We start from the raw sequence: 21219 nt of genomic DNA, 5'->3' as shown, positions 1-21219 counted from the left end.
TCTCCCATTAGAAAAAGCCACATGCAGGTTAGTGTGCTGTATATTACAGTAGCTCAAACCAACCTGGGTCTGAACACAGATACGCACTCTTACATCAGTCCATTAAACCCCTCCTATTCTAAACTTCTCTTTGTCACATGAATATATGGTGTTCCAAGCTACAGGGAGCCGAGTTCATTAAGATTCATTCTTATGAAAAACAGGCTAACGCTCCATGAGAAGTTGGCCAATGGTATAGTGGCCACCTACATTTTTTTCTCACTCCTGTAATTGCAGTTCCCGTCCCTACAGAGCCGCCGACCGCCCAACCCACGACCACGCCACTGGCTACGATACCGCCAGCGAAAGAAGGTGAGACAGCACCATAAAGCATCTGCAGCCACATCTCCCACTGAGGCCCGACCTTTTCTAGACACACATCTCTACTGACGGCGACCTTTTCACTGTGTCGGGAAGTTCATCTAAATGTGTCATAAAAATAGGCGGTTAGATCTTATCACTTTTCCACATGGGCAAGCAATGAGATCAAAGTTCAGAAGCACACGGTTACTGTGAGCACAGCAAATGCCAAAAAACTCAAATTTGTCCGTTATTTAACCCAAATGACTAATGACTTTGAGCATCATCGACATGGACAATCATTTTTATCCAAGTGCACGTCGTCTGTGGTGGTTGTTAAGCACATTGAGACATACTGCTATACAAAAATAAATTGTGAAGTGAACAAGTTGATGCTTTGGAAGCAGAAAAGAATGAGTCAGCATAAAGGTTTGAGTGACTTGAGTGACAAGGACCAAATTATGACAAGACAGCTGGGTTGTAGCATCTGCCAAACTAGACGTAACAAACTTGGGCCCTGAAGGGAAATCAGGGAATTTGTGTGGATATTATTTTGGCACATACCACCTACCTAAACACTATTGTCAAGTACACCTCTTCATGTAAATGGAAATACTGTTATAATTAGGAATGCACCAAAACAAACATTTAGGCCGAAACTGAAAATGACGCAACAATGAAACCCTTGGCTGGAAGCCGAAACGCAGAAGAAATTTTTACTTTGACCTCTGTGAAAATAATAGATTATATGTTGGGGTCGTGAGGGTGGTGCACAGTGATGCCGCTGCAAGAACACTGCTTTCACTGCAGTTACTGCAGTTTTTCAGTGCAGCCTTAATTATAATGGTTCATGAATGACTTGAGGGACAGGGTGAGGTTTGGACTTGACCACCATATTGTCCACATCTCAATCCAATCGAGCAACTGTGGGATGTGCTAGAAAACCATGTCCAATACATGGAGGCCCCACCTCACAACTTGAAGGATTGGGTACAGATGGCTTGGTACCAGATTCGGCAGATACATTCAGATGAATGAAGTTCAGGGCTGACTAGGGGGATTTGCTCATAATGCAGCAAATGCCCCAAAGATCAAATTTGTCTGTTATTTAATCCAAATGACTCACGATTTGAGCATTTGTCCTCTGCTTTTAACCATCACACTTGGTGAGCAGTGGGCAGCCATGACAGGCGCCCGGGGAGCAGTGTGTGGGGACGGTGCTTTGCTCAGTGGCACCACAGTGGCACCTTGGCGGATCAGGATTCAAACTGGCAACTTTCTGATTACGGGGCCGCTTCCTTAACCGCTAGGCCCATAGTATATTGTTGATCGGTGTATATTCAGGTTTTTACCTATTTATGGTCCCACTCACTGTTCATTTACTGGATTTAAAGGCATTTGGATGTGTCATTGGAAACTGACATTCCCTCTGTGTGCTCTGCTTGTCTTCTCCACATCAGTGTTTGCGCCTCGGTTTCCGCTCTGCCGGGAGATTAAGTCGTACACTTTGACACTTTGATCAGTGATCTCACAGGTGAAGAGAAACGAAGAGAAAGTGGCTGATTAATTAGAAGTCTCAGCCTTATCTTCTGGCATTCAGAGAAAACACACAGAAACACCTGCTGCAGCGTTCGCAGCCAATTAACATCTGGCAAAGATGGAAACTTTTCTTTCTTCTCCGCAATGCAGTTTGCAGGGCCGCCAAAGCAGACCTTGTCTTCCTGGTGGACGGCTCATGGAGCATCGGAGATGACAACTTCCAGAAAATTATCGAGTTCCTGTACAGCACAGTTGGGTCTCTGGATGTCATTGGACCTGATGGAACACAGGTACTCTGGACTCATCGGTCCGTTCTTCAACAGCCCAAACCAATGATAATAAAAGTACTCAGTATTGTATAAAGGTGTCATTGTTGAAAAGAAACCTGTTAAAGTTGACTTTCTTATACTGAATGTGTATAACATATTTGTGATACATGCGCAACGTTATTATTAATTATGATCAGGGAATAATTAAGCGTAACATTGTTGCCTCAAACATACAAGCATACAAGCTTGTGAGTCCCAGCTTGAATCCCGGCTCATCTTTGTGTGTGTGGAGTTTACATGCTCTCCCCTTGTTCCTCTGGGTTCTCCGGTTTCCTCCCGGCAAATCGTGTAAGTGTGTGTGTGGTGGGCTGATACCCTATGATGCACTATGTCCTATGATGCAGTGCTTACAGGTTGTGAGTGCTGATTTCAGCGCCTTTTGTCATGTTCCTTTATATGTGTATCATGAAAAAAAGGTTATTCGTTAAAAAAATAGGTTGATGTTGTTTTAGATTGTCAAAAAATTATTTTCTCACCCAACTCTCACTGCACAATTAACACATTAACTTGTTATGCTTCATCATGCATAAGCAAATGCAGAACAGATCAGCAACTGTCATGGGCTTTGTGAGTGACAGCAGAGGAAGAGATCATTTCTCAATTTTGCAATTTAGACAATCTTTTTCACAAGACTCAAAAGCAAAAATTTGATATATTGACCCCAGCTTTAAACACAGCCAGTTGAAGAGCAACTGAGAATCCAGAGCAGCCACCCGTTGCCAGTGCAGCTATTTTTGGATGGACAGCATGGAATTCTGGGTGCTTTTCATCGCAACACAAAATGTTTAATCCTGTCCCAAGAGAAGCCATTAGGCAAAAATAGCCCTTGTCTAGACAGAGGCAGAGGAATCTTTATAAAGACACCTCCCAAAAATGGTCCTGAAAAAACAGAGGGTGAAAAGTCAACTGTCGTTTTAGCAGAAAGAAAGGTGCTGGTTTGTCAGTAGACAACAAAATCCTGCCGACAGAAGCACTGGACAGAAAATATTTCACAGTACATTCTCCCGCAAAATAACTTCTCCCGCAAAGGTCTTTTTACATTATTTTCCCTTTGTGTTTTAACACATTAAAAGTACGTTTTAATTTAAAACATAAAAAATCTAATTATCAGCAGAATTCTGATATTATCCTCAGAATGCATTAGAAAACCGGTGCTGTCTTGCAATATGATATTTGTAGCATATGATTTGTAACAAGTAGACATACAATTAACATTGGCTGTGAATTTATTTACTCCTTCTCAAATAAATACATACATAAATAAAACATAGATAAACTGCGCTACAAAGTGTGGCTCAAAAGTTTGAACTCGCCCTTGGATGTGGAGAATTAATAAAACACAATAACTGAATAATAATGAAGAGGAGCTGATTTCTGATGGTGATGGGTTGGAATTCCTGCACGGTTATCCTGAGACAAACTTAAAACATTTACATTTACAGCATTTACCAGACGCCCTTATCCAGAGCGACTTAGGGTTAAGTGTCTTGCTCAAGGACACAATGGTAGTAAGTGGGATTTGAACCTGGGTCTTCTGGTTCATAGGCTAAAGTGTGTTACCCACTAGGCTACTACCACCCGTTTTGGTTTCTATAGCACAACCTGAGGCGCTCATCCCTGGAAGCTTTATTTTTCCCATGTTATCTTTCTCTCCCCCTCTCTTCAGGTGGCCATCGCTCAGTTCAGTGATGACGCTCGGACCGAGTTCAAACTCAACTCCTACAGCGATAAACAGTCTCTGCTTGATGCTGTCCAGCGCATCACGTACAAGGGAGGAAACACCAAGACAGGCATGTATTCAGCCCCTCGGGGAGCCTTTTCCTCGCAAACGGTGGCTTTCTTTTCAAGCAAGGTCAATTGCCCTTTGGGATCAATAAAGAAGAAATCTTTCTAGACTTTGTTGCTATAAACTTCATTTGGGATAAAAAAAGTATCTATATCTATGTACATACAGGTCAGTTTTTATAAAGCAGATTTTTACTCTTATATTGTGCAACGGCTCAGTAGTCCATTCTGTACATTGATAAGTTGAAGGTTCTAAAAAAAGCAGTGTCTTAATTCCCAAGTGACACTTGGCTTTTGGTGTTCGCTGCACGCATATACTGTAATCACAATCTCTCACGCACACACACACACGCGCACACACATGCAATCTGCCTACAACTGTGTCAGAAATTTCTGAAGGATTTAGCTCGCTGTCTTCTTTACATGTCGGCCTGAAAGGGATTGATTTTTGTGATCCAGGGAGTATTAGTTCATAATCCCCGTCTGTGTTCCAAACGCCGGTTCTCACCGGATAAAGGCAGGCAGATGCAGAGCGTTTGGACAGGCTGTTTGAGACACGTCTCTATTTGGCAACATTGTTATTAAATCTTTCCTCTGGCGGAAGCCCACACGGTGTTCACTCTCCAACGCTTCACAGCTCAAAAAAAAAGGGAAGTGCGGGTCAGAAATACACTCACGAAGGCTGTCAGATTTACAGGGAGCTCGTAATCGTCAGGGTCTTTCACGGCCCCCCTCGCTCCGATTGAACAACCCTAACGCTCAGGTGTGGCTTCGTCCTTTCCACCGCTGACCTCATTTTCTTCTGATGAGATTTTAACATGGATCTAAGCTGGGACCCTTTCGTTCACTAAGCGTGAGCCCATCTCGCATATCTCAATCATATATCTTCATTTTCAGGTGCAGCCATCAAGCACGTCCGAGAAGCCATCTTTACTGAGGAAGGGGGCATGAGGAGGGGAGTGCCCAAAGTTCTGGTGGTCCTCACCGATGGACGTTCCCAAGATGACGTCAACAAGATCTCCAAGGCAATGCAGGTGGAAGGTGGGCTGGACGTTCCGTATATCCAGTTATCTACACACTGTATGATGCACCACGACTTCAGCAGGATATGCATAAGTGTGTTCATGATATAGACAAATGTTCCATATTTTATGACAAGATTCATATTTTGAACGGGTAAGTGCCTTTTTTGGTTGTACCATGGAAAAATAACAATTCTGAATTCTGCTCTGAAATGAACTCAGACTCAGTATTTGATTTTGATAATGGATCTGTATTGATTATGGATTTTTCCATGGGGCTGGAAGTCTGGTACAACAATCCCAGACTTCTGAAATGTACTATCCTCACAAAAATGTAAGAAGACATGTGTGCCATTGTTCCGGTCTTCAGGCTACATTATTTTCGCCATCGGCTTTGCTGACGCTGACTACGGGGAGCTGGTGAACATCGCCAGCAAGCCCAGCGAGAGACACGTCTTCTTCGTGGACGACCTAGACGCGGTGAAGAAAATCGAGGAGCAGTTGATCACCTTTGTGTGTGAGGCTGCGACTGCTAGTGAGTTTCCCCACCACGTGCCATGGCTTCAGTGTATGAAAATATAAGTAAATCTGTTGTGAATGGAGGAAAAGTATTAATGGAGGTGCATTTTTTGTCTTTAAGCCTGTCCCTCTGTTGTGATGAATGGAAACACCTTGGCAGGTAAGGACCTGGAGATTTATTTACATTTACATTTACAGCATTTATCAGACGCCCTTATCCAGAGCGACTTACAATCAGTAGTTACAGGGACAGTCCCCCCCTGGAGCAACTTAGGGTTAAGTGTCTTGCTCAGGGACACAATGGTAGTAAGTGGGATTCGAACCCGGATCTTCTGGTTCATAGGCGAGTGTGTTACCCATTAGGCTACTACCACCACTACTGTTTAGGTTTATTTAGCATACGCCTGTTTAATTCTCAGATTATCTTTTCAAGGCGGGTATTACTGCTGGGAATATTTTCTGTTTTCCAACTGCAGTACGATGGGTGGCGGGGTGGAGTCTCATAAGCCCAAACCAATAGTAATAATAACAATAATATCAATAATTATCATAATAATACTAATAATAATAATGAGTAGAAGGTTTAGGTAAGATTCTAGCCTGTCATTCTGTGCTTGTGTGATTGCATGACCATTTTAGCTAAACACTGAACAGTGATTGAGTTTTCATGTCTGTGTGCTGCTCAGAGAACAGAGTCTCTTTCTACACACATTATGTCATTGTTTCATGAAAAGAAGGAAATTCTACAATAAACAGTTGAGGTAAATGATGATTTGATCAGTATTTGACAGGGGTGTTTTTTTGGTGCATTAACTTGCAGATTAGATAAACAATGGTTTTCCTTTCATTGGCCTTCAACTATTGCACAGTACTTTAGGATTTTTACATACAAACTAAATGTGTTTCAAATAAACAGCTTATCATCTATACTTTAGCAGGTACATACAACGCTGGTCTGTATATCTGTGCTTTTAAGATCTGCCTTTTCAGAATATATATTCTGTGCACTTGCTGCTCATAAATAAGAAAACAATAGTTCTTCTTCCAGACAATAATGATAATGATAGAGAACTAGCAATTTCTAAACTTTCTCAAAATTCTCACATGACATGTCCTAGTGACACGTAAGTCATCAGTCGTAAGTCATATATAACACAAATATGAAGACACGGCCGATCTGACTGCGTTCCTGCAGGTTTCCGTATGATGGAGATGTTCGGCTTGGTGGAGAAGACCTATAGCAGCGTGGAGGGCGTCTCCTTGGAGCCGGGGACGTTCAACAGCTTTCCCTGCTACCGACTGCACAAAGATGCCCTTGTCTCTCAGCCCACCAGGTACACATGTATCTTCACACATGCATCTGCTGCAACAATACATTGTGATGGATGGAATATCTAAGGGGGTCATCCTTGGATTTACTTAAAGCCAGGCTATGATGAATATTTCAGGGGCTTTGCAGAAAATAAAAAAAAACACTATTTTGCTTTCAGTTCATGTGTCAGGAATAAGAACCTCTTTTTTTATTCATTTTTCATTTTTTGATATTAGTGTCATTAGGAAATGGAGGTTTGTTTGAGTAATGAGCTTGAAATTTCAGCAGACAGCGTGCTCAGATTCGTTCATATCTGGCTGCAAAGCTCTGCAGAGCGTGCTGACGCGACAGAGTGAGATTTTTCTCCTAACGTATCAGAGACGTGGGGAAGTGAAGCACATGGCAGGTGAGAAGAATGAATGACAGCCATTTAATTCATGAGCTAAGATATTCAAGGTCAGTAAAGACTGGAAACTGGAAAAAAAGGCAGATGGGGAAGAAGTCTAGAGTGAAGTGAGGGCTGACAGGTCGTTTGGTCCTCCTGCACTTAATAATATTTAACTAAGACCCCTGCCTTGGATGCGCCGCGTCAGCTCTGGTGTTGTAATGGAGGGTTTCATATTTGGTAAGTGAAGAATCTGCGCTTCACCTTGCATGAACCCAACATGCCTGTGTGTCCTAGCGGTTAAGGAGACAGCCTTGTAATCGGAAGGTTGCTGCCCACTGCTCACTAATGTGTTGGGTTAAAAGCAGAGCGTTTTGTTGTGTCACCATGTGCTGCAGTGTTTCACAATGACAATCACTTCACTTTATATGTACCTAAGTTATGCTGTATTTAAAATTTTCTGACTTAATCACTTATTTCCAAGGTTGATGTCTATTAAAATGATCTCAAGCACACAATGTTGAAACCAAATTATTTCTATTAGGTAGAACCAAGTGGCTATGAAATAACAGGCTTTGAGAACTGGCACGGTTTCAGTTTAAGTTTAAGTAAACTTAGATTAAACACAGGCTCACAAAATTGCCTTTACTATATTGTATGGCATATAAATACATAAACACATACTGGCCAAATCAAATTTTATTTAAAAAAAAGGCACATGCCAGTACCAATTTTTTTTTTTTTAATTCTCTATTTCAATCACTTCTTAATTCTTAAGCCATTTATCAAATGCAAAAGTAAAAAAACTACATTTAAAAAAATATATAATAGAGGATTTTAACTCCATATAAGAGACAAGGAAATACACAGATCCCTCAGTTCTAATAAACATCTCACTCCTGGACAGTTTACCTTCATAAGTGAACTGTAATCTTTGCTGATTTCTTTCTGTCAGGTATCTCCACCCAGAAGGACTGCCTTCAGACTACACCATCACTGTGTTGTTCCGCCTTCTTCCTGACACCCCGCCAGAGCCCTTTGCAGTCTGGGAGATTCTCGACAAAGACAACTTGCCTCTGGTTGGCGTCATTTTGGACAGTACGTACATCAGCTCCACCCTCCTATCAGAAAATTGACATATCTAGGTACAATCGGGGTTTGGATGTATCAAAATCTGGATTCTGCTTCACAAGCTCAAATGCATATGTGGATGACAGTCAATAATAACATTCATGCTGATGCTGATGTGCTAAAAGTAATTCACAAATTAACCCGCCACAAACATTGGAAATATTGCACATGCATCACATACATTTATTTTATATATATTCTAAAAGTATTCTGTGTTCTTTTTATGTACTGAAACAGAAGCATTGCTGAAAAGATTTATGGGAATGTAGTCAGTATTCAACCATCCATCACTATTATTTTGCTCAACCCTGAATAGTTGACAGAAACAAATAGTCACATGACATCATAAAGCACAGTGAACCCATGTTTACATAATACTTAAAATGAAATTGACAAAAGCAAGTGAAGCTACAGCAGTGACGTTCTTGTTACTCTGCTTAAAATCCAGATGGTGGCAAAACACTGACATTCTTCAACCACGACTACAAGGGTGACTTCCAGACGGTGACATTTGATGGCCCTGACATCAAAAAGATGTTCTATGGCAGCTTCCACAAGGTGAGTTTTGAAATAACATTGGACAGGTCTTAAAAAAAGTATTTTTTCCCCCTGAAATTATTAACACCTCACATGTCATCTGAGCCTGACAGTGGCACTGAGGTGGCAGAATGCTGGCAGAGTCATTTATGACAATCACAATCCAAATGAAATATTTATTGTACATTTCCCATTCCAAAAAAAATAATGTGATTCGTACGATGCATTATAGATGGCGTTCGTCATTTATGAAGTAGGGGATTATTCCAGAAGCATGGCACGGCCGCGGCATTAGCCTTCACACCCTACCCATCTCAGCTGCTGATTTGTAATGTTATCCCAATGTGTGTGTGTGCGTACTTGTGTATTCCTTTCCTTCTCATTCATTTCTGGCACGTCGGATCCCACTTCTACTCCTGTCACTTGTGGCGTTATGCCCTGTTAATCCCACTGTCCCACTGCAGTTTTATCCCGCTGCTCCGGTCGCACTTGATCATGAACTGTGGTTTATATGGAAAGTCTTTATTCAAATGTTTATTTGTAATGTGTGACTGTACATTGGTGTTCAGAAGAATACTAAGGTCAGATAGAGGACAAGATGTATATCCAGTGTGTGTGTGTGTGTGTGTGTGTGTGTATATGGAACAGCATCTTCCCACAGGCAAAAAGGCACAGTTCCTGTTTGTAAAACTCATTATAGAGACATTTTGGACATGTGTGAGAGCAAGTTTCATTTATTTATGGTCACAGAATGAATGAGATTTCCCGTGGACTTGGACGATAAGAACAGTGCGTTGACCTGAGCGTCACGTTTTTATTTTTTTCCCCCCGAGCGCGGAGCCGAATTGAGGAGTTTATCGGTGTGAACTGCTGACACAAGCTTTTGTGCAGCCACTTACACATACTGAATTAAGTTACAGTGCTTGACTATCGAATCTTTCCTAGGAGACAATAATCACGGTCCTGAGAAGCAGAATCCATAAGGTTTTATAGGCGATTACACATCAAGTGACATTCTCTTGATGTGGTGTAATTACTATTTATTTGATGCATTGAGACAAACCCCTTATTTGCTGACGTGAGGTTTGGGCTTTTTATGCATCTGCATCAAAAAAATTTATGAGGTCCTGATGTATGGCAGATTTTTGCTTTCTTGCCTGCTCAAGCATTTCTAGAGACCTGGGCAAGAGAGTGACTGGTTTGGCTGCTGAAAAATGGAGTGCCACTGAGCATGACGAACCGCCGCCTTGCCTCTTCGAGAGAGAGAGAGATGGTTTGGAACCAGAACTATATCAGAATGTTGGGTTGGGGCGAGGTAGGTGAGAGGCATATGGCTTCAGCCCCACGAGGCAGGTGAAGTATATAGCGGTGTGCACGGGGTCCCACATGGTTGGCTGGATAATGCCTGGATTGATTGGGAGGTTGTGGGGCAGTATCCCAGGATTGATCTGGGATTCTGAGCAGGGAGCTCCTTCGTCTCATTTATCCGTGTTAGAGACCCTGTGGATGTCATTACAGCCAATTGCCAGTCCAGGGTACCCAGCAGCAATCAGCAGTCTCCAGTGTCCTCAGTGAAACGGAAAGGAAACGTTAGACTCCCAGGGATCAGTTTCCTGCACTGAAATTGCTTTGTAATGCTAATGATAAACATTACACATGAAATTCTGTCAAAAACTGCACGTCAGAATTATGTGTGATACTGTTTTTACTGTATGCTGTTTCTGAGCTGGCGCTATGCTATGAGCACGAGGCACTGTCTGGTAAGGCATCATCAGGATTTACATATAGGGATAAAACAAGAAAATAACTAACCTTTTTGTTTGTGTGTAATTATTTGATGATCTACTTCCTCATTCTGGATGATTTAAACCTGCGCCTGTTAATATGTAACTCATGTTACATAAAAAACAGAATGTTTTTGTTGTTGGTGCCTATTGCTTATTGTTCAACTATTGCTTGTTCCCTACCAATAGTATTTTACTAATTGTCAGAAAATATAATAACTCTATTGTATTTCTAAACCTATTACAATTATTAGTAGTTCTATTATAAACTAAGTGAACTGAATTGTTTGTAGGTGTGAGTGTGTGAGTGAATGGTGTGTGTGTGTTTGTGTGTGTCCTATGGCCGTGTCCTGGGATGGGCTCCGGCAGCCACGACCCTGAGTAGGACTAAGCAGTAAATTTACTATTATTAAAATTTTTATTTATTTATTATTTATTTATTACATTCTTTAGGTATGCTTTATTATGAATACCCAAAACACAGAATATTGTACTGGGCTTTTTCTGATGTTAAATAATTATTTATTTGCAAAATATGCAGCATGTTTAATGGGGTCAAACTCCGGACCTGCTTTCCCTTCAAAACATCTGTATCTGCCATAGAATGCCATAGACACCCCAGATTCATAATCAGAGCCCACTGAACTGGAGAAAATTGAGTTTGAGGCCAAAAACCAATTAAGAAGCAGTCATGTCTGTCAAGAATCATTTCTTGAATGCACAACGGTGCATTTTGCCCTTCGTGAGTTCAGCTTTGTGTTATTGCTCTGATGACCTTACTGCATGGTAATTGAAGGCAAATTTCTTCAACATGTCTGAACTGTGGCTGTCACTGACAGATCACACACAGCTAATGGTGTTATTATATTAACATTTCTCATTCCAGTTCAGTGCAATCATTCACTTATTCTTACTTAAACCTCATCAGTTTTTCCAATTAAGCTCTCACGATCAAAAGGGATTTTTATTGTTCTTCAACAAAAGATTCAGTCTGGAAGAAAAGTATAGATTCTGTCATCGTTCATTGTGTCATCTTTTTTCCTCTTGGTATTGAAGTGCTTTCTTTTGCTCATAAACACACTGAATTGACAGATAACTTGTTCCTTGAACAAAAGTTTTTGCAACTAAAAAACACAACCACAAAAATACCAGTGGAAAATGTCAGGACCTTTCGCTGTTCCAGAAATAAACTTCCAGTCAACATTTAAACATGAGAACATTTAAAATGTTGTCCTTATAACAAAGTATTTCATGTGTTCTTTAAGAGAAATAAAAATATGTCTAAAAGCGTTGGATCTTCCTGTTCCAGCTCCACGTGTCCATCAGTAAGACAGCAGCCAGGCTGGTAATCGACTGTAAGGTGGTGGGGGAGAAGCCCATCAGCGCGGCTGGAAACATCACCACAGACGGCGTGGAGGTGCTGGGGAGGATGGTGCGCTCCCGAGGGAGGCGGGACAACTCGGCTCCGGTAAGATGGGGAGATGGATGAAGGGAGAGTTTGGTGGATTGAAAAAGACCTTGACCTAGTTTGTAGATATAAAATGCAAATGAATAGAAAGTGTGACAGATAATGAAAAGAAGGAAATGAATATCAAGTCTGACAAGAGAACAAAAGATATAAATCGTATCTACAGCACCTGAATAAATTAAACAATTGTGTTTAAAATATGTATATTTGTTCTCAGTAATTAACTATATTTTCTTAATGTATCTCAAATGCAGAACAGTTTAATAGTTTGCATTAAAAAAATGTAAAAACATAAAAAATTGTAATTGAAGAAAGGTTAGTGCATCAGAACCACAGACAGCTCTGGTTTATTATTCATAACTTAATTTTATTAGTTCAGTAACTACATGGCATAAACACCTGAGCCTGGAGCCTGTGAATATTAAGGAGTTACGATGAAAATTTACCACTAATGACTTCACAGTATACTAATTGAATTATATTAAAATTAATTGAGAACATAATTGATTAGTGAATTAGAACATGATAATAAACCTGGCTAATCTACTTGACATTGTGTTTACAATCAGAAAAGCATGTTAGGTGTCGATATTTGGTCAGACACAACAATAAACTGAATGGAAATTGGGAATGGTAAGTAAATCAAGCAGTCTGGGCACAATTTTTGAAACTGCCACTAATCACAGCACTAAGCACAGGGCTTGTTCACATGTGTTGAAGATCAAAGGTGTCCTCAAGATTTACCTAAACACAGGCCAGTGAAGGAAACACAGTCTTTAATGATGCTTGCGCATGTATTTATGGGGTGCCGGTTTGAATAATCCAGAATGCAAGATGTGAATCAAATCATCATGCTCCTCCCATCCTCCCATCAACAAACATGCTGTTTTATGCATCTTCAAACCTCATGCAGCTCTGTCTGGATATGAGCCACGCCTGAGTTGCCCAGACACTGTGTAATGACCCTCTGATTGGCCGTCTGTTCTTCTTCAACTGAAAGGATTATATTTATTTCTAACATTCATATCTTTTTCTGTCTGAGATCTTGTTAAGGAATGAAGTCTCAGTTTGAGGCAACGCTGGAGAAGCGAAGGCTTTGATCTTCGTTATCCCAGCAGTTATATTTTTCTAGTTGTTGTGCAGCTCATGTTCCTATTCCCATTAGAAATGCAATTGACTTCTTATTAATCATCCTTTTGGAGAAATTAGTAGTCAGGCATAGTTGGCGGTATTATTATAACTGGCAATTGATGTCATTTGTACACATCTTCTTTCCAATTGTCAATTGAAAGATGGAGCGATGATGCCATGAGTTAATCAACGCTGATTTCAGCTTTGTCATTATCTGACAGACTGGCTTATGCCTTCTAATTAAAAATCTGGAGGTCTTGTGTCTGTTACAAGCATGATATACTAAGGGAACGAATATTTTGTGTGTGTATGTAGTTTCAGCTCCAGATGTTTGACATTGTGTGCAGCACTTCCTGGGCCAGTCGGGATAAATGCTGTGAACTTCCAGGACTGGTAAGTAGCCATCTAAAAATCCTGACTGGAACTGACCCTGCACCACCTGCTAAACTGTCCTAGCATCATCAGCCAAACAACAAAACTGGTTCCTAAACGAATGGGAGTTAACAACACAGCAAAGAGAAAGTAATATGAGGTCACACACTACATTACCAACCACATGGCCAAACCAGCAGAAATAACCAACATCAACAAGTTCTTCAGAACTAAACCAAACACCAAACCAACACTAAATCAGACAAACTCCAAACCAACACACCAACCACAAAACCAGCCTGACAACAAAAAACCCACCACATGATCAACCCAACACATTTACCACACATATAACCAACACTAAACCAAACACCAAACCAGCATACCCACCACATAACCAGCCCAACACCAACACAAAATATCCACCACAAAACCAGCCCGAAACCAATACAAAATATCCACCACATGACCAACCTAACATATTTACAACACATATAACCAACACTAAAAAAATCAAAAAACAAAATCAACGCACACCTCTACATAACCAGCCCAACATGCTCACTATATAACCATACCAGCACAGCCACCAGAATACCAGCCCAACACTAAAGCAACACATGATAATGAAAGTGAAGTGATTGTAATTGTGATGCACAGCACAGCACAGCACACAGTGAAATGTGTCATCTGCTTTTAACCATCACCCGGGGAGCAGTGTGTGGGGACGGTGCTTTGAACCGGCAACCTTCTGATTATGGGGCCGCTTCCTTAAATGCTAGGCCACCACTGCCCCACATAATAGCAACATGCCTTCCATATAACACCAATACACAAGTAATCTTTTTAAAGGAATTTTTTTAATCTTTTAAAAAAGATTGTAGATGGTAATTTACTTCCTTATACAAAATCTACATTTTACATGTAGAGACTAATGAATACAAACATGAATACAAAAAAGGACAAGATTCACTAAATGTGTTTCTTATTACAATGATGTAAAGTAAATGATTTCAGGCCCTCTGTCCTGTCAATGGGGAATAATAATTACCAGGGATGCCACCATTCCCTGCTGTCCCCATCAGCAGACAGTCCCATAACACTGAACCTGAACGAGATTTTTTGTGGAGAAAGCAACACTTTTACAGATCTGTGACTCATCCATAAACAATCCAATTATGTAGACAGGGAGAGAAAGACGAGATTAATCTAGACGACTTCCCTGTGGCTGTGCACGGCGTGAAGGATCACATGGTGCTTGTGAATGCAGTGCATGACTGTTATAAAAAAATGAGGGGGCTTTTTTCCATTTCTTATCTTCTCACCAGAGAAAAGAGGAGGATTGCCCGGCATTACCCCACGCTTGCACCTGTTCCCAGGACAGTAAGGGTCCACCTGGTCCTTCTGGACCCCCAGTAAGTCTAACTTCCCAGCGTCCATCTCCACCACACCCATGAACTGCCTGTAAACTGCCATAATATGGCCTGGTTGTTCGTGTTAAGCATTTAAATGTGTCCCACTCGTCAGCTTGCTTTTATGTGAGAGCCCCTAATGGAGAGAGAACAGCACAGAAAAGAGGGATGAATGAATTCAGGACACACCACACAAATAAATGAGCTCATTTGGGAGGCGTTGCTGTGAAGACGTGGTGAGGAAAATCTTTAGACGGGGGGAGGGATCTCACAGAGGCCGAGACACATAAACAACCGGGCGTATGCAGGGTTATTTGATGGATATTGGCTCATCAGTGTCAACTCCATCCCATACATACATATAAAGGTGTGTTTCCTTACTGCTGCTCTGTATTTCTGTCACGTTCCCTGTCTGGTGTCAGGGCCGATGACAAAAGCAAAATTGGCTCTGAAGGGGACACTGAGCTCAGTCAACTAACATGTGGAACAGACAGCAGAATGGGGCAATCTGGACTCTTTTAACATTTATTATATCACTTACAATGAATAAAAAAAAAATGGCAAAAAATCTGGCCCTCCGCAGGACTTGGCCAAAGCTGTTATAGTGTGCTGTGATGTGGGTGGGGTTAAAAATAAGGATGAACAGCAGAATCAATGCTGGTCTAAATGTGGCAACCTTCTTTATAACTCAAGACTGAGTAAAATGAGTGACAAGAGCCTGACTCCCTACTAATGAGCATGTGGAGCAGTGAACGGTGAATTGGGTGGATTAGGTGCAGAATTCAGGCAAGTTACATTAGGGAAAAGCGATCGCTTTCAATCTTAAAATGTGTTTTTATATGTTGCTGTAAAAACACCAAGTAAATCAACTTTCTAGCACTATTCAATGACATAATGGGATATAAACAAGTCTATAAACCTTATTTGTATTCAAATACAACATGAATAAATATATAGATTTGAACTGCTTTTCAATGAAATGAACATGTGAAAGTTGGCAGCGGCCAAATTCAGATCTCAATGTTGTGGCATTATGAAACCCTCTCTCAAAGATTGATCTTTTGGGTGGGTTATATTGCTTACTTTACTGTTACGTATAGATAAGGAATGAATCAATAGCCCCAAATTTGGGCTACTGTTGATGTGTGTGGAATAAATCTGGTGATGGTTTGGTCTTTTCCTCAGGATCCTGTGCCTTTGCGTACTTTGAAAAATGTAATTTCCCCTCTGTGAACTTGTCATTTGAGCTACCTGAGTGTGACCTCTGACCCTGCAAGATAAACACAAAAGGGGAAACTGGGTACAGGGAGGAAATGAGTGGCATCTGGCTGCACTATAGATTTTACTACAGGTTATTATGATAAGTGAAAGTTGGAGCGAATGTTGGTCACCATTAGCAGCAGATAGCCATAGATTCCCTTCCTTGTAAATCACTGGAAGACATTTCATATTCTGTTTATGCATTTTATAGGGCGGCCCTGGAATCAGGGGATCCAGAGGAGACAGGGGAGAGCCTGGTCTGACGGTAAAACTCAATAAACCTCCACGTCACTCCACACATTTACACACAACCCAATAGGAAAGGCCAAGCAATGATACAAACGCAACAGTTTATGATGTTAGGAAGCACATGTCTGGAAAAACTATCGGTGTTCAGTTCTCACTCACCTGACAACACGAACGGCAGAAAAACGCCTGGCTCAGATGTCGTCCGTGTGAACAAGGCCTTAACTCTCATCTCACTGACGTGTTTGAAAAATAGATGGGATGCATCATGATGCATCGGTAATCGAGGCATTGATAATCATAATCAAATCAAATCGTGAGACCAGTGAAGTGCATGTTTTTACAAAAAAAGTTCGATTAATTTGCATGTATGACGTTTCTTTTAATTTAGGGTCCACAGGGTCCACCAGGAGAAGCCGGGCCACCAGGGCTACAGGGACCCTCTGGACCACAGGGTCCAAGTGGGCTCTCTGTCCAAGGACCGCCAGTAAGCTTCTTTCTTTAGTCCTTTTTATCTAAGTATAGAAATGAATTATAATGGTCCCACACTGTTCTGTCCATCCTCCTCCCCACTACCTTCCCAGGGACCGGCTGGTGAGAAGGGAGAGAAAGGCGAAACAGGCCCAGCAGGACTACAGGTGAAACACACATCCGCACCAGCCTTTATGAGAGCTTTACCTTCCCATTCCCCAGTTCCGTCAGCAACCTGCAAAAGCGCCTGATCAATATTTTGTTTGTCACAAATAAGGAAGGCATATTCATAATGTTATGAAACGGTATTCATTTATGTCGCTATCAGTTAACCTTCTTGCACTGGCAACCATTGCTGACTTGTTATGAGCACCATTAAACACGTGTGTGACAGTGGCTGATGTTTTAGTTCATCGCAAAAAAAAAAAAAGAAACTAAGCAGTAGATCATTTTAAACATGATGAAACACCGCATCTCCTCAGTGTGAGTTGACACATCCCGTCATGACAAAGACAGGCGGGGAGTAACATACCTTCCATTCAGAGACATTCTCCTTGCATTCAGACCTTGGAATGGAACACTGGCCGTGTGTAGGGACAAGCGATTTTATGCAACCGTGGTGACAGCTCTCCTTCTGCATGAGAGATGCTCCTTTCTTTTCTCCACTTCACATTTCAAGTCCACGCTTCCTTCACGCTTTCTAGTCACACTGGCTCAGAAATCCTTCCTCAGGGGCTGTTTCCTCCTTTATGGTGAAAAAAAAAAAATAATAGAAAGATGGGAATAAAAACACTGCTGATGCAGACAGCCCCGTGCCAATATAAAACCTCTCTAACCCTCCTACCCACACTGGCCCAGACTACACACTCAGGCCAGTCAACAGAGATTTAGACAAATTCATAACCAGGCGCTTCCTGCTGCTATATTGTCCTTCTGCAATTCCAAATTATATGTCTAATGTTTACTGAGCATCACTCAACGTTTGACTGACAGTTACAATAAATTGTCAAGGTGAGTATTGCCTCGAATAGCCTAGTTTGTCTAGTTGGTTTGAGAAACCAATTGAATGTACCGAAAATAGCATCAGCACTTCATTGTGTTTAGTGCTTTCTTACAAACATGATAATTATTAGCCTAATTCCCATTTAGACTGAAGGGCAAAAAGGTTATTAGAAGTTATTATCAAAGTGTTTAACATAAGTAATTGTGATTGATCGAATGATTTAATTAAATTATTGAATTGTGATTTAATACAGATTTTTGCATTAAACAGTACAAAGGAACCCCACTGGCAAGAACACTGGCCCGTGGGCCACATCCCATGAGATCACTTCATATAGATCTATTATTATGGCCTGGCGATATGAATCGCTGATAACATGCAAACTACAGATCGCATAAGGCAGTGCACACTGTGCTGACAAACTGAGAGTCACCACAGCGCTTTGGTGACTTTGAAGCACAAGAAAAGAATATGGAGCTGCTTCACGATCTATTGGTCCTATACAGATTCAGCTGCATTGAAAAGATTGCATTCAGCAAGGCAGCTGAAGCAAGGCAGCTGCATTATGGGATACATACATAACGAGTACATTAACAGAGACAAATGAATAGAGGGACACTTTGCAGGTAGGCATGTTTGTGTTTGACTGTGTCTGGGTGTGCAGAGAGGATCTTCATCTCTATTTTGCTTCTCCAGTAAAATTCTTTATTTGCCCAAGTAACTTTTCATGGTAGCACTGTTGTTAAAAACCATTTAATTAGTTATGTGTTGTTCAATTTGTTCATTGTCAAAGACCCAAATTAAGGAACTTGTTTAATCGCATTTTTTATTCTCAGGGTGTTCCAGGCTCCACTGGTTCTCCAGGACGAGATGGTCCTTCAGGACAGAGGGTAAGAGCTCTCCTTTATCCCAGTACAAGCAAATTGATTACTGCCTTTATTTAATATACAAAGCATCTGGGGCCTGCCACAGCCCCCGGGGGGACACTTATCTATGGAAAAGCTCATGGAATGTTTAGGGTTTGAGGGATTTCCATGCTGTCATTCCATATGGACAGTTTGTCAACTGATCATTGTGAGTTTTTATGGTCTGAGAGGGAACCAGATTTCGCTGCTGCTGAAGTTATCTGCCCGCCAACTGATTAGCTGTATAACTATAGAAAAGCAGCTTCTATCAAACACATTTGTATCGGATTTTAGATACAAAATGTATAATGAAAAGAGAGAAAGAAGAGAAAGGTGAGGTAGGTGAAACATTTATGCGTCATACTCAGCCTGGTTTTCCTGGGAATGTTTCCATTATGTTATCCCATGGCTGTAAAAACTTGTAGTCCTCAGAAGAGAGGTTAGTAGACAGCAGATGGGATATTGCCAGAGGTCCAAGGCAAAGGGCGAGAGAAGATAACCTTCCTATTCGATCTCAATTTCAAAGCACATTCGCTTCAGAAAACGCTGGAATATTGTGAACAGTCACACCTTTGGTGGTAGAGGTGAGAAGGTAAGAAGGTCTGTGCCTGCAGGCGAGGTGTTGATTACATCACACATCAGGAAGTCAGACCACACACGAATACTGACTGTTCTGTTTTTCTGAGCAACATGTTGCTCCTCCTGTGGAGATTCATTTGGCCCAAATTCGTTTGGGGGGGGAAATGTTAATGACCAAATTATGATGCATTTAGAAAAGACTGGCGGTTGTATTTATCAGTTTTAGAGGAGTTAAACATGTGTAGGAATTTATCAGGGCAAGGTGCTCGACAAGGGCATGTGCACAGTGCAAAAAAACCTTTTTTTAAGAAATACTTTAAATAGGGTTCTTATGTATATTTAATTTGAATAAAGCTTGGATCTGAGTTATTACACTAATTATATTTGCAGATTGGGTCCTAGTAAACGAAATGAGGGATTACAATGATCTTAAAGCCCTTATGTAAGTCGCTCTGTATAAGAGTGTCTGCCAAATGCTGTAAATCTAAATCTCTGCATCTACATCTTTCTACACATGCAAATAAAACTTGGACCATTTATTGGACAATGCTGGACGCTATTATAATTTTCTTCTTCTTCTGTTGCCAATAATCCAGTTTAGGACAAATATTGAGGCCAGTGATAGTTTCTCAACTACATTTTGATGTAGAACATACATAACAAATGCATAAAACATTAATGGGTACATTAGCAGAGACTAATGAATAGAGAGACACTTTGCAGTTAGGCAAAGTTTGTGTTTGGATGTGTCTGGGTGTGCAGAGAGGATCTTCATCTGTATTGTGCTCCTCCTGTAATGTTCTTTATTTGCCTGAGGTGCTTCACCGGTTTGCTAATGAAAACAAAGTGTATGGCTTGATTTGCATTACAAATCCTCTGTGTGCAAATACTGCGTTATCCCATAGAGTGGAACAGTCAGCAGAGAGTCTTCCTACCTCTGCAGTGAAAACTGTGAAGCCAAGTTACAATCAGAAAGAAAAATGTTATCGGTGAGGGGCGCCAGCGGCTGTGTAACATTGGAAAAATGTTTGCCTTGTATCCATGGAAATTCCTGAAGATGACATTCCCTGGAATATACAGGGAGTGCAGAATTATTAGGCAAGTTGTATTTTTGAGGAATCATTTTATTATTGAACAACAACCATGTTCTCAATGAACCCAAAAAACTCATTAATATCAAAGCTGAATGTTTTTGGAAGTAGTTTTTAGTTTGTTTTTATTTTTAGCTATTTTAGGGGGATATCTATGTGTGCAGGTGACTATTACTGTGCATAATTGTTTGGGCAACTTAACAAAAAAACAAATATATACCCATTTCAATTATTTATTTTTACCAGTGAAACCAATATAACGCGTGTGATGGAGCATTGTCCTGCATGAAAATCATGTTTTTCTTGAAGGATGCAGACTTCTTCCTGTACCACTGCTTGAAGAAGGTGTCTTCCAGAAACTAGCAGTAGGACTGGGAGTTGAGCTTGACTCCACTCTCAACCCGAAAAGGCCCCACAAGCTCATCTTTGATGATACCAGCCCAAACCAGTACTCCACGTCCACCTTGCTGGCGTCTGAGTCTGGAGCTCTCTGCCCTTTACCAAACCAGCCACGGGCCCATCCATCTGGCCCATCAAGACTCACTCTCATTTCATCAGTCCATAAAACCTTAGAAAAATCAGTCTTGAGATATTTCTTG

The 21219-nt window shown here is 41.0% G+C and overlaps 1 protein-coding gene across 3 annotated transcripts in view; it reads left to right on the top strand.

Moving 5' to 3' along the window:
- col14a1a (collagen, type XIV, alpha 1a) overlaps positions 1-21219 on the top strand; it is an 84378-nt gene that overhangs the window by 46933 nt on the left and 16226 nt on the right. For all 3 annotated transcript variants that reach the window (XM_028985835.1, XM_028985837.1, XM_028985838.1), the window contains exons 25-40: positions 277-351; positions 2029-2168; positions 3874-3997; positions 4890-5033; positions 5385-5549; positions 5655-5693; positions 6729-6867; positions 8186-8328; positions 8810-8919; positions 11992-12150; positions 13597-13674; positions 14982-15068; positions 16537-16590; positions 16963-17058; positions 17156-17209; positions 18882-18935. In XM_028985835.1, coding sequence (XP_028841668.1) covers positions 277-351; positions 2029-2168; positions 3874-3997; positions 4890-5033; positions 5385-5549; positions 5655-5693; positions 6729-6867; positions 8186-8328; positions 8810-8919; positions 11992-12150; positions 13597-13674; positions 14982-15068; positions 16537-16590; positions 16963-17058; positions 17156-17209; positions 18882-18935 — 1661 coding nt within the window. The remainder of the gene's footprint in view (positions 1-276; positions 352-2028; positions 2169-3873; positions 3998-4889; positions 5034-5384; positions 5550-5654; positions 5694-6728; positions 6868-8185; positions 8329-8809; positions 8920-11991; positions 12151-13596; positions 13675-14981; positions 15069-16536; positions 16591-16962; positions 17059-17155; positions 17210-18881; positions 18936-21219) is intronic.

This window comes from Denticeps clupeoides, chromosome 7 (genome assembly GCF_900700375.1).
Source record: "Denticeps clupeoides chromosome 7, fDenClu1.1, whole genome shotgun sequence".
Lineage (NCBI taxonomy): Eukaryota > Metazoa > Chordata > Actinopteri > Clupeiformes > Denticipitidae > Denticeps > Denticeps clupeoides.
The sequence above is the reverse complement of the archived record's forward strand: the minus strand, read 5'-3'. Positions and strand labels throughout refer to the sequence as shown.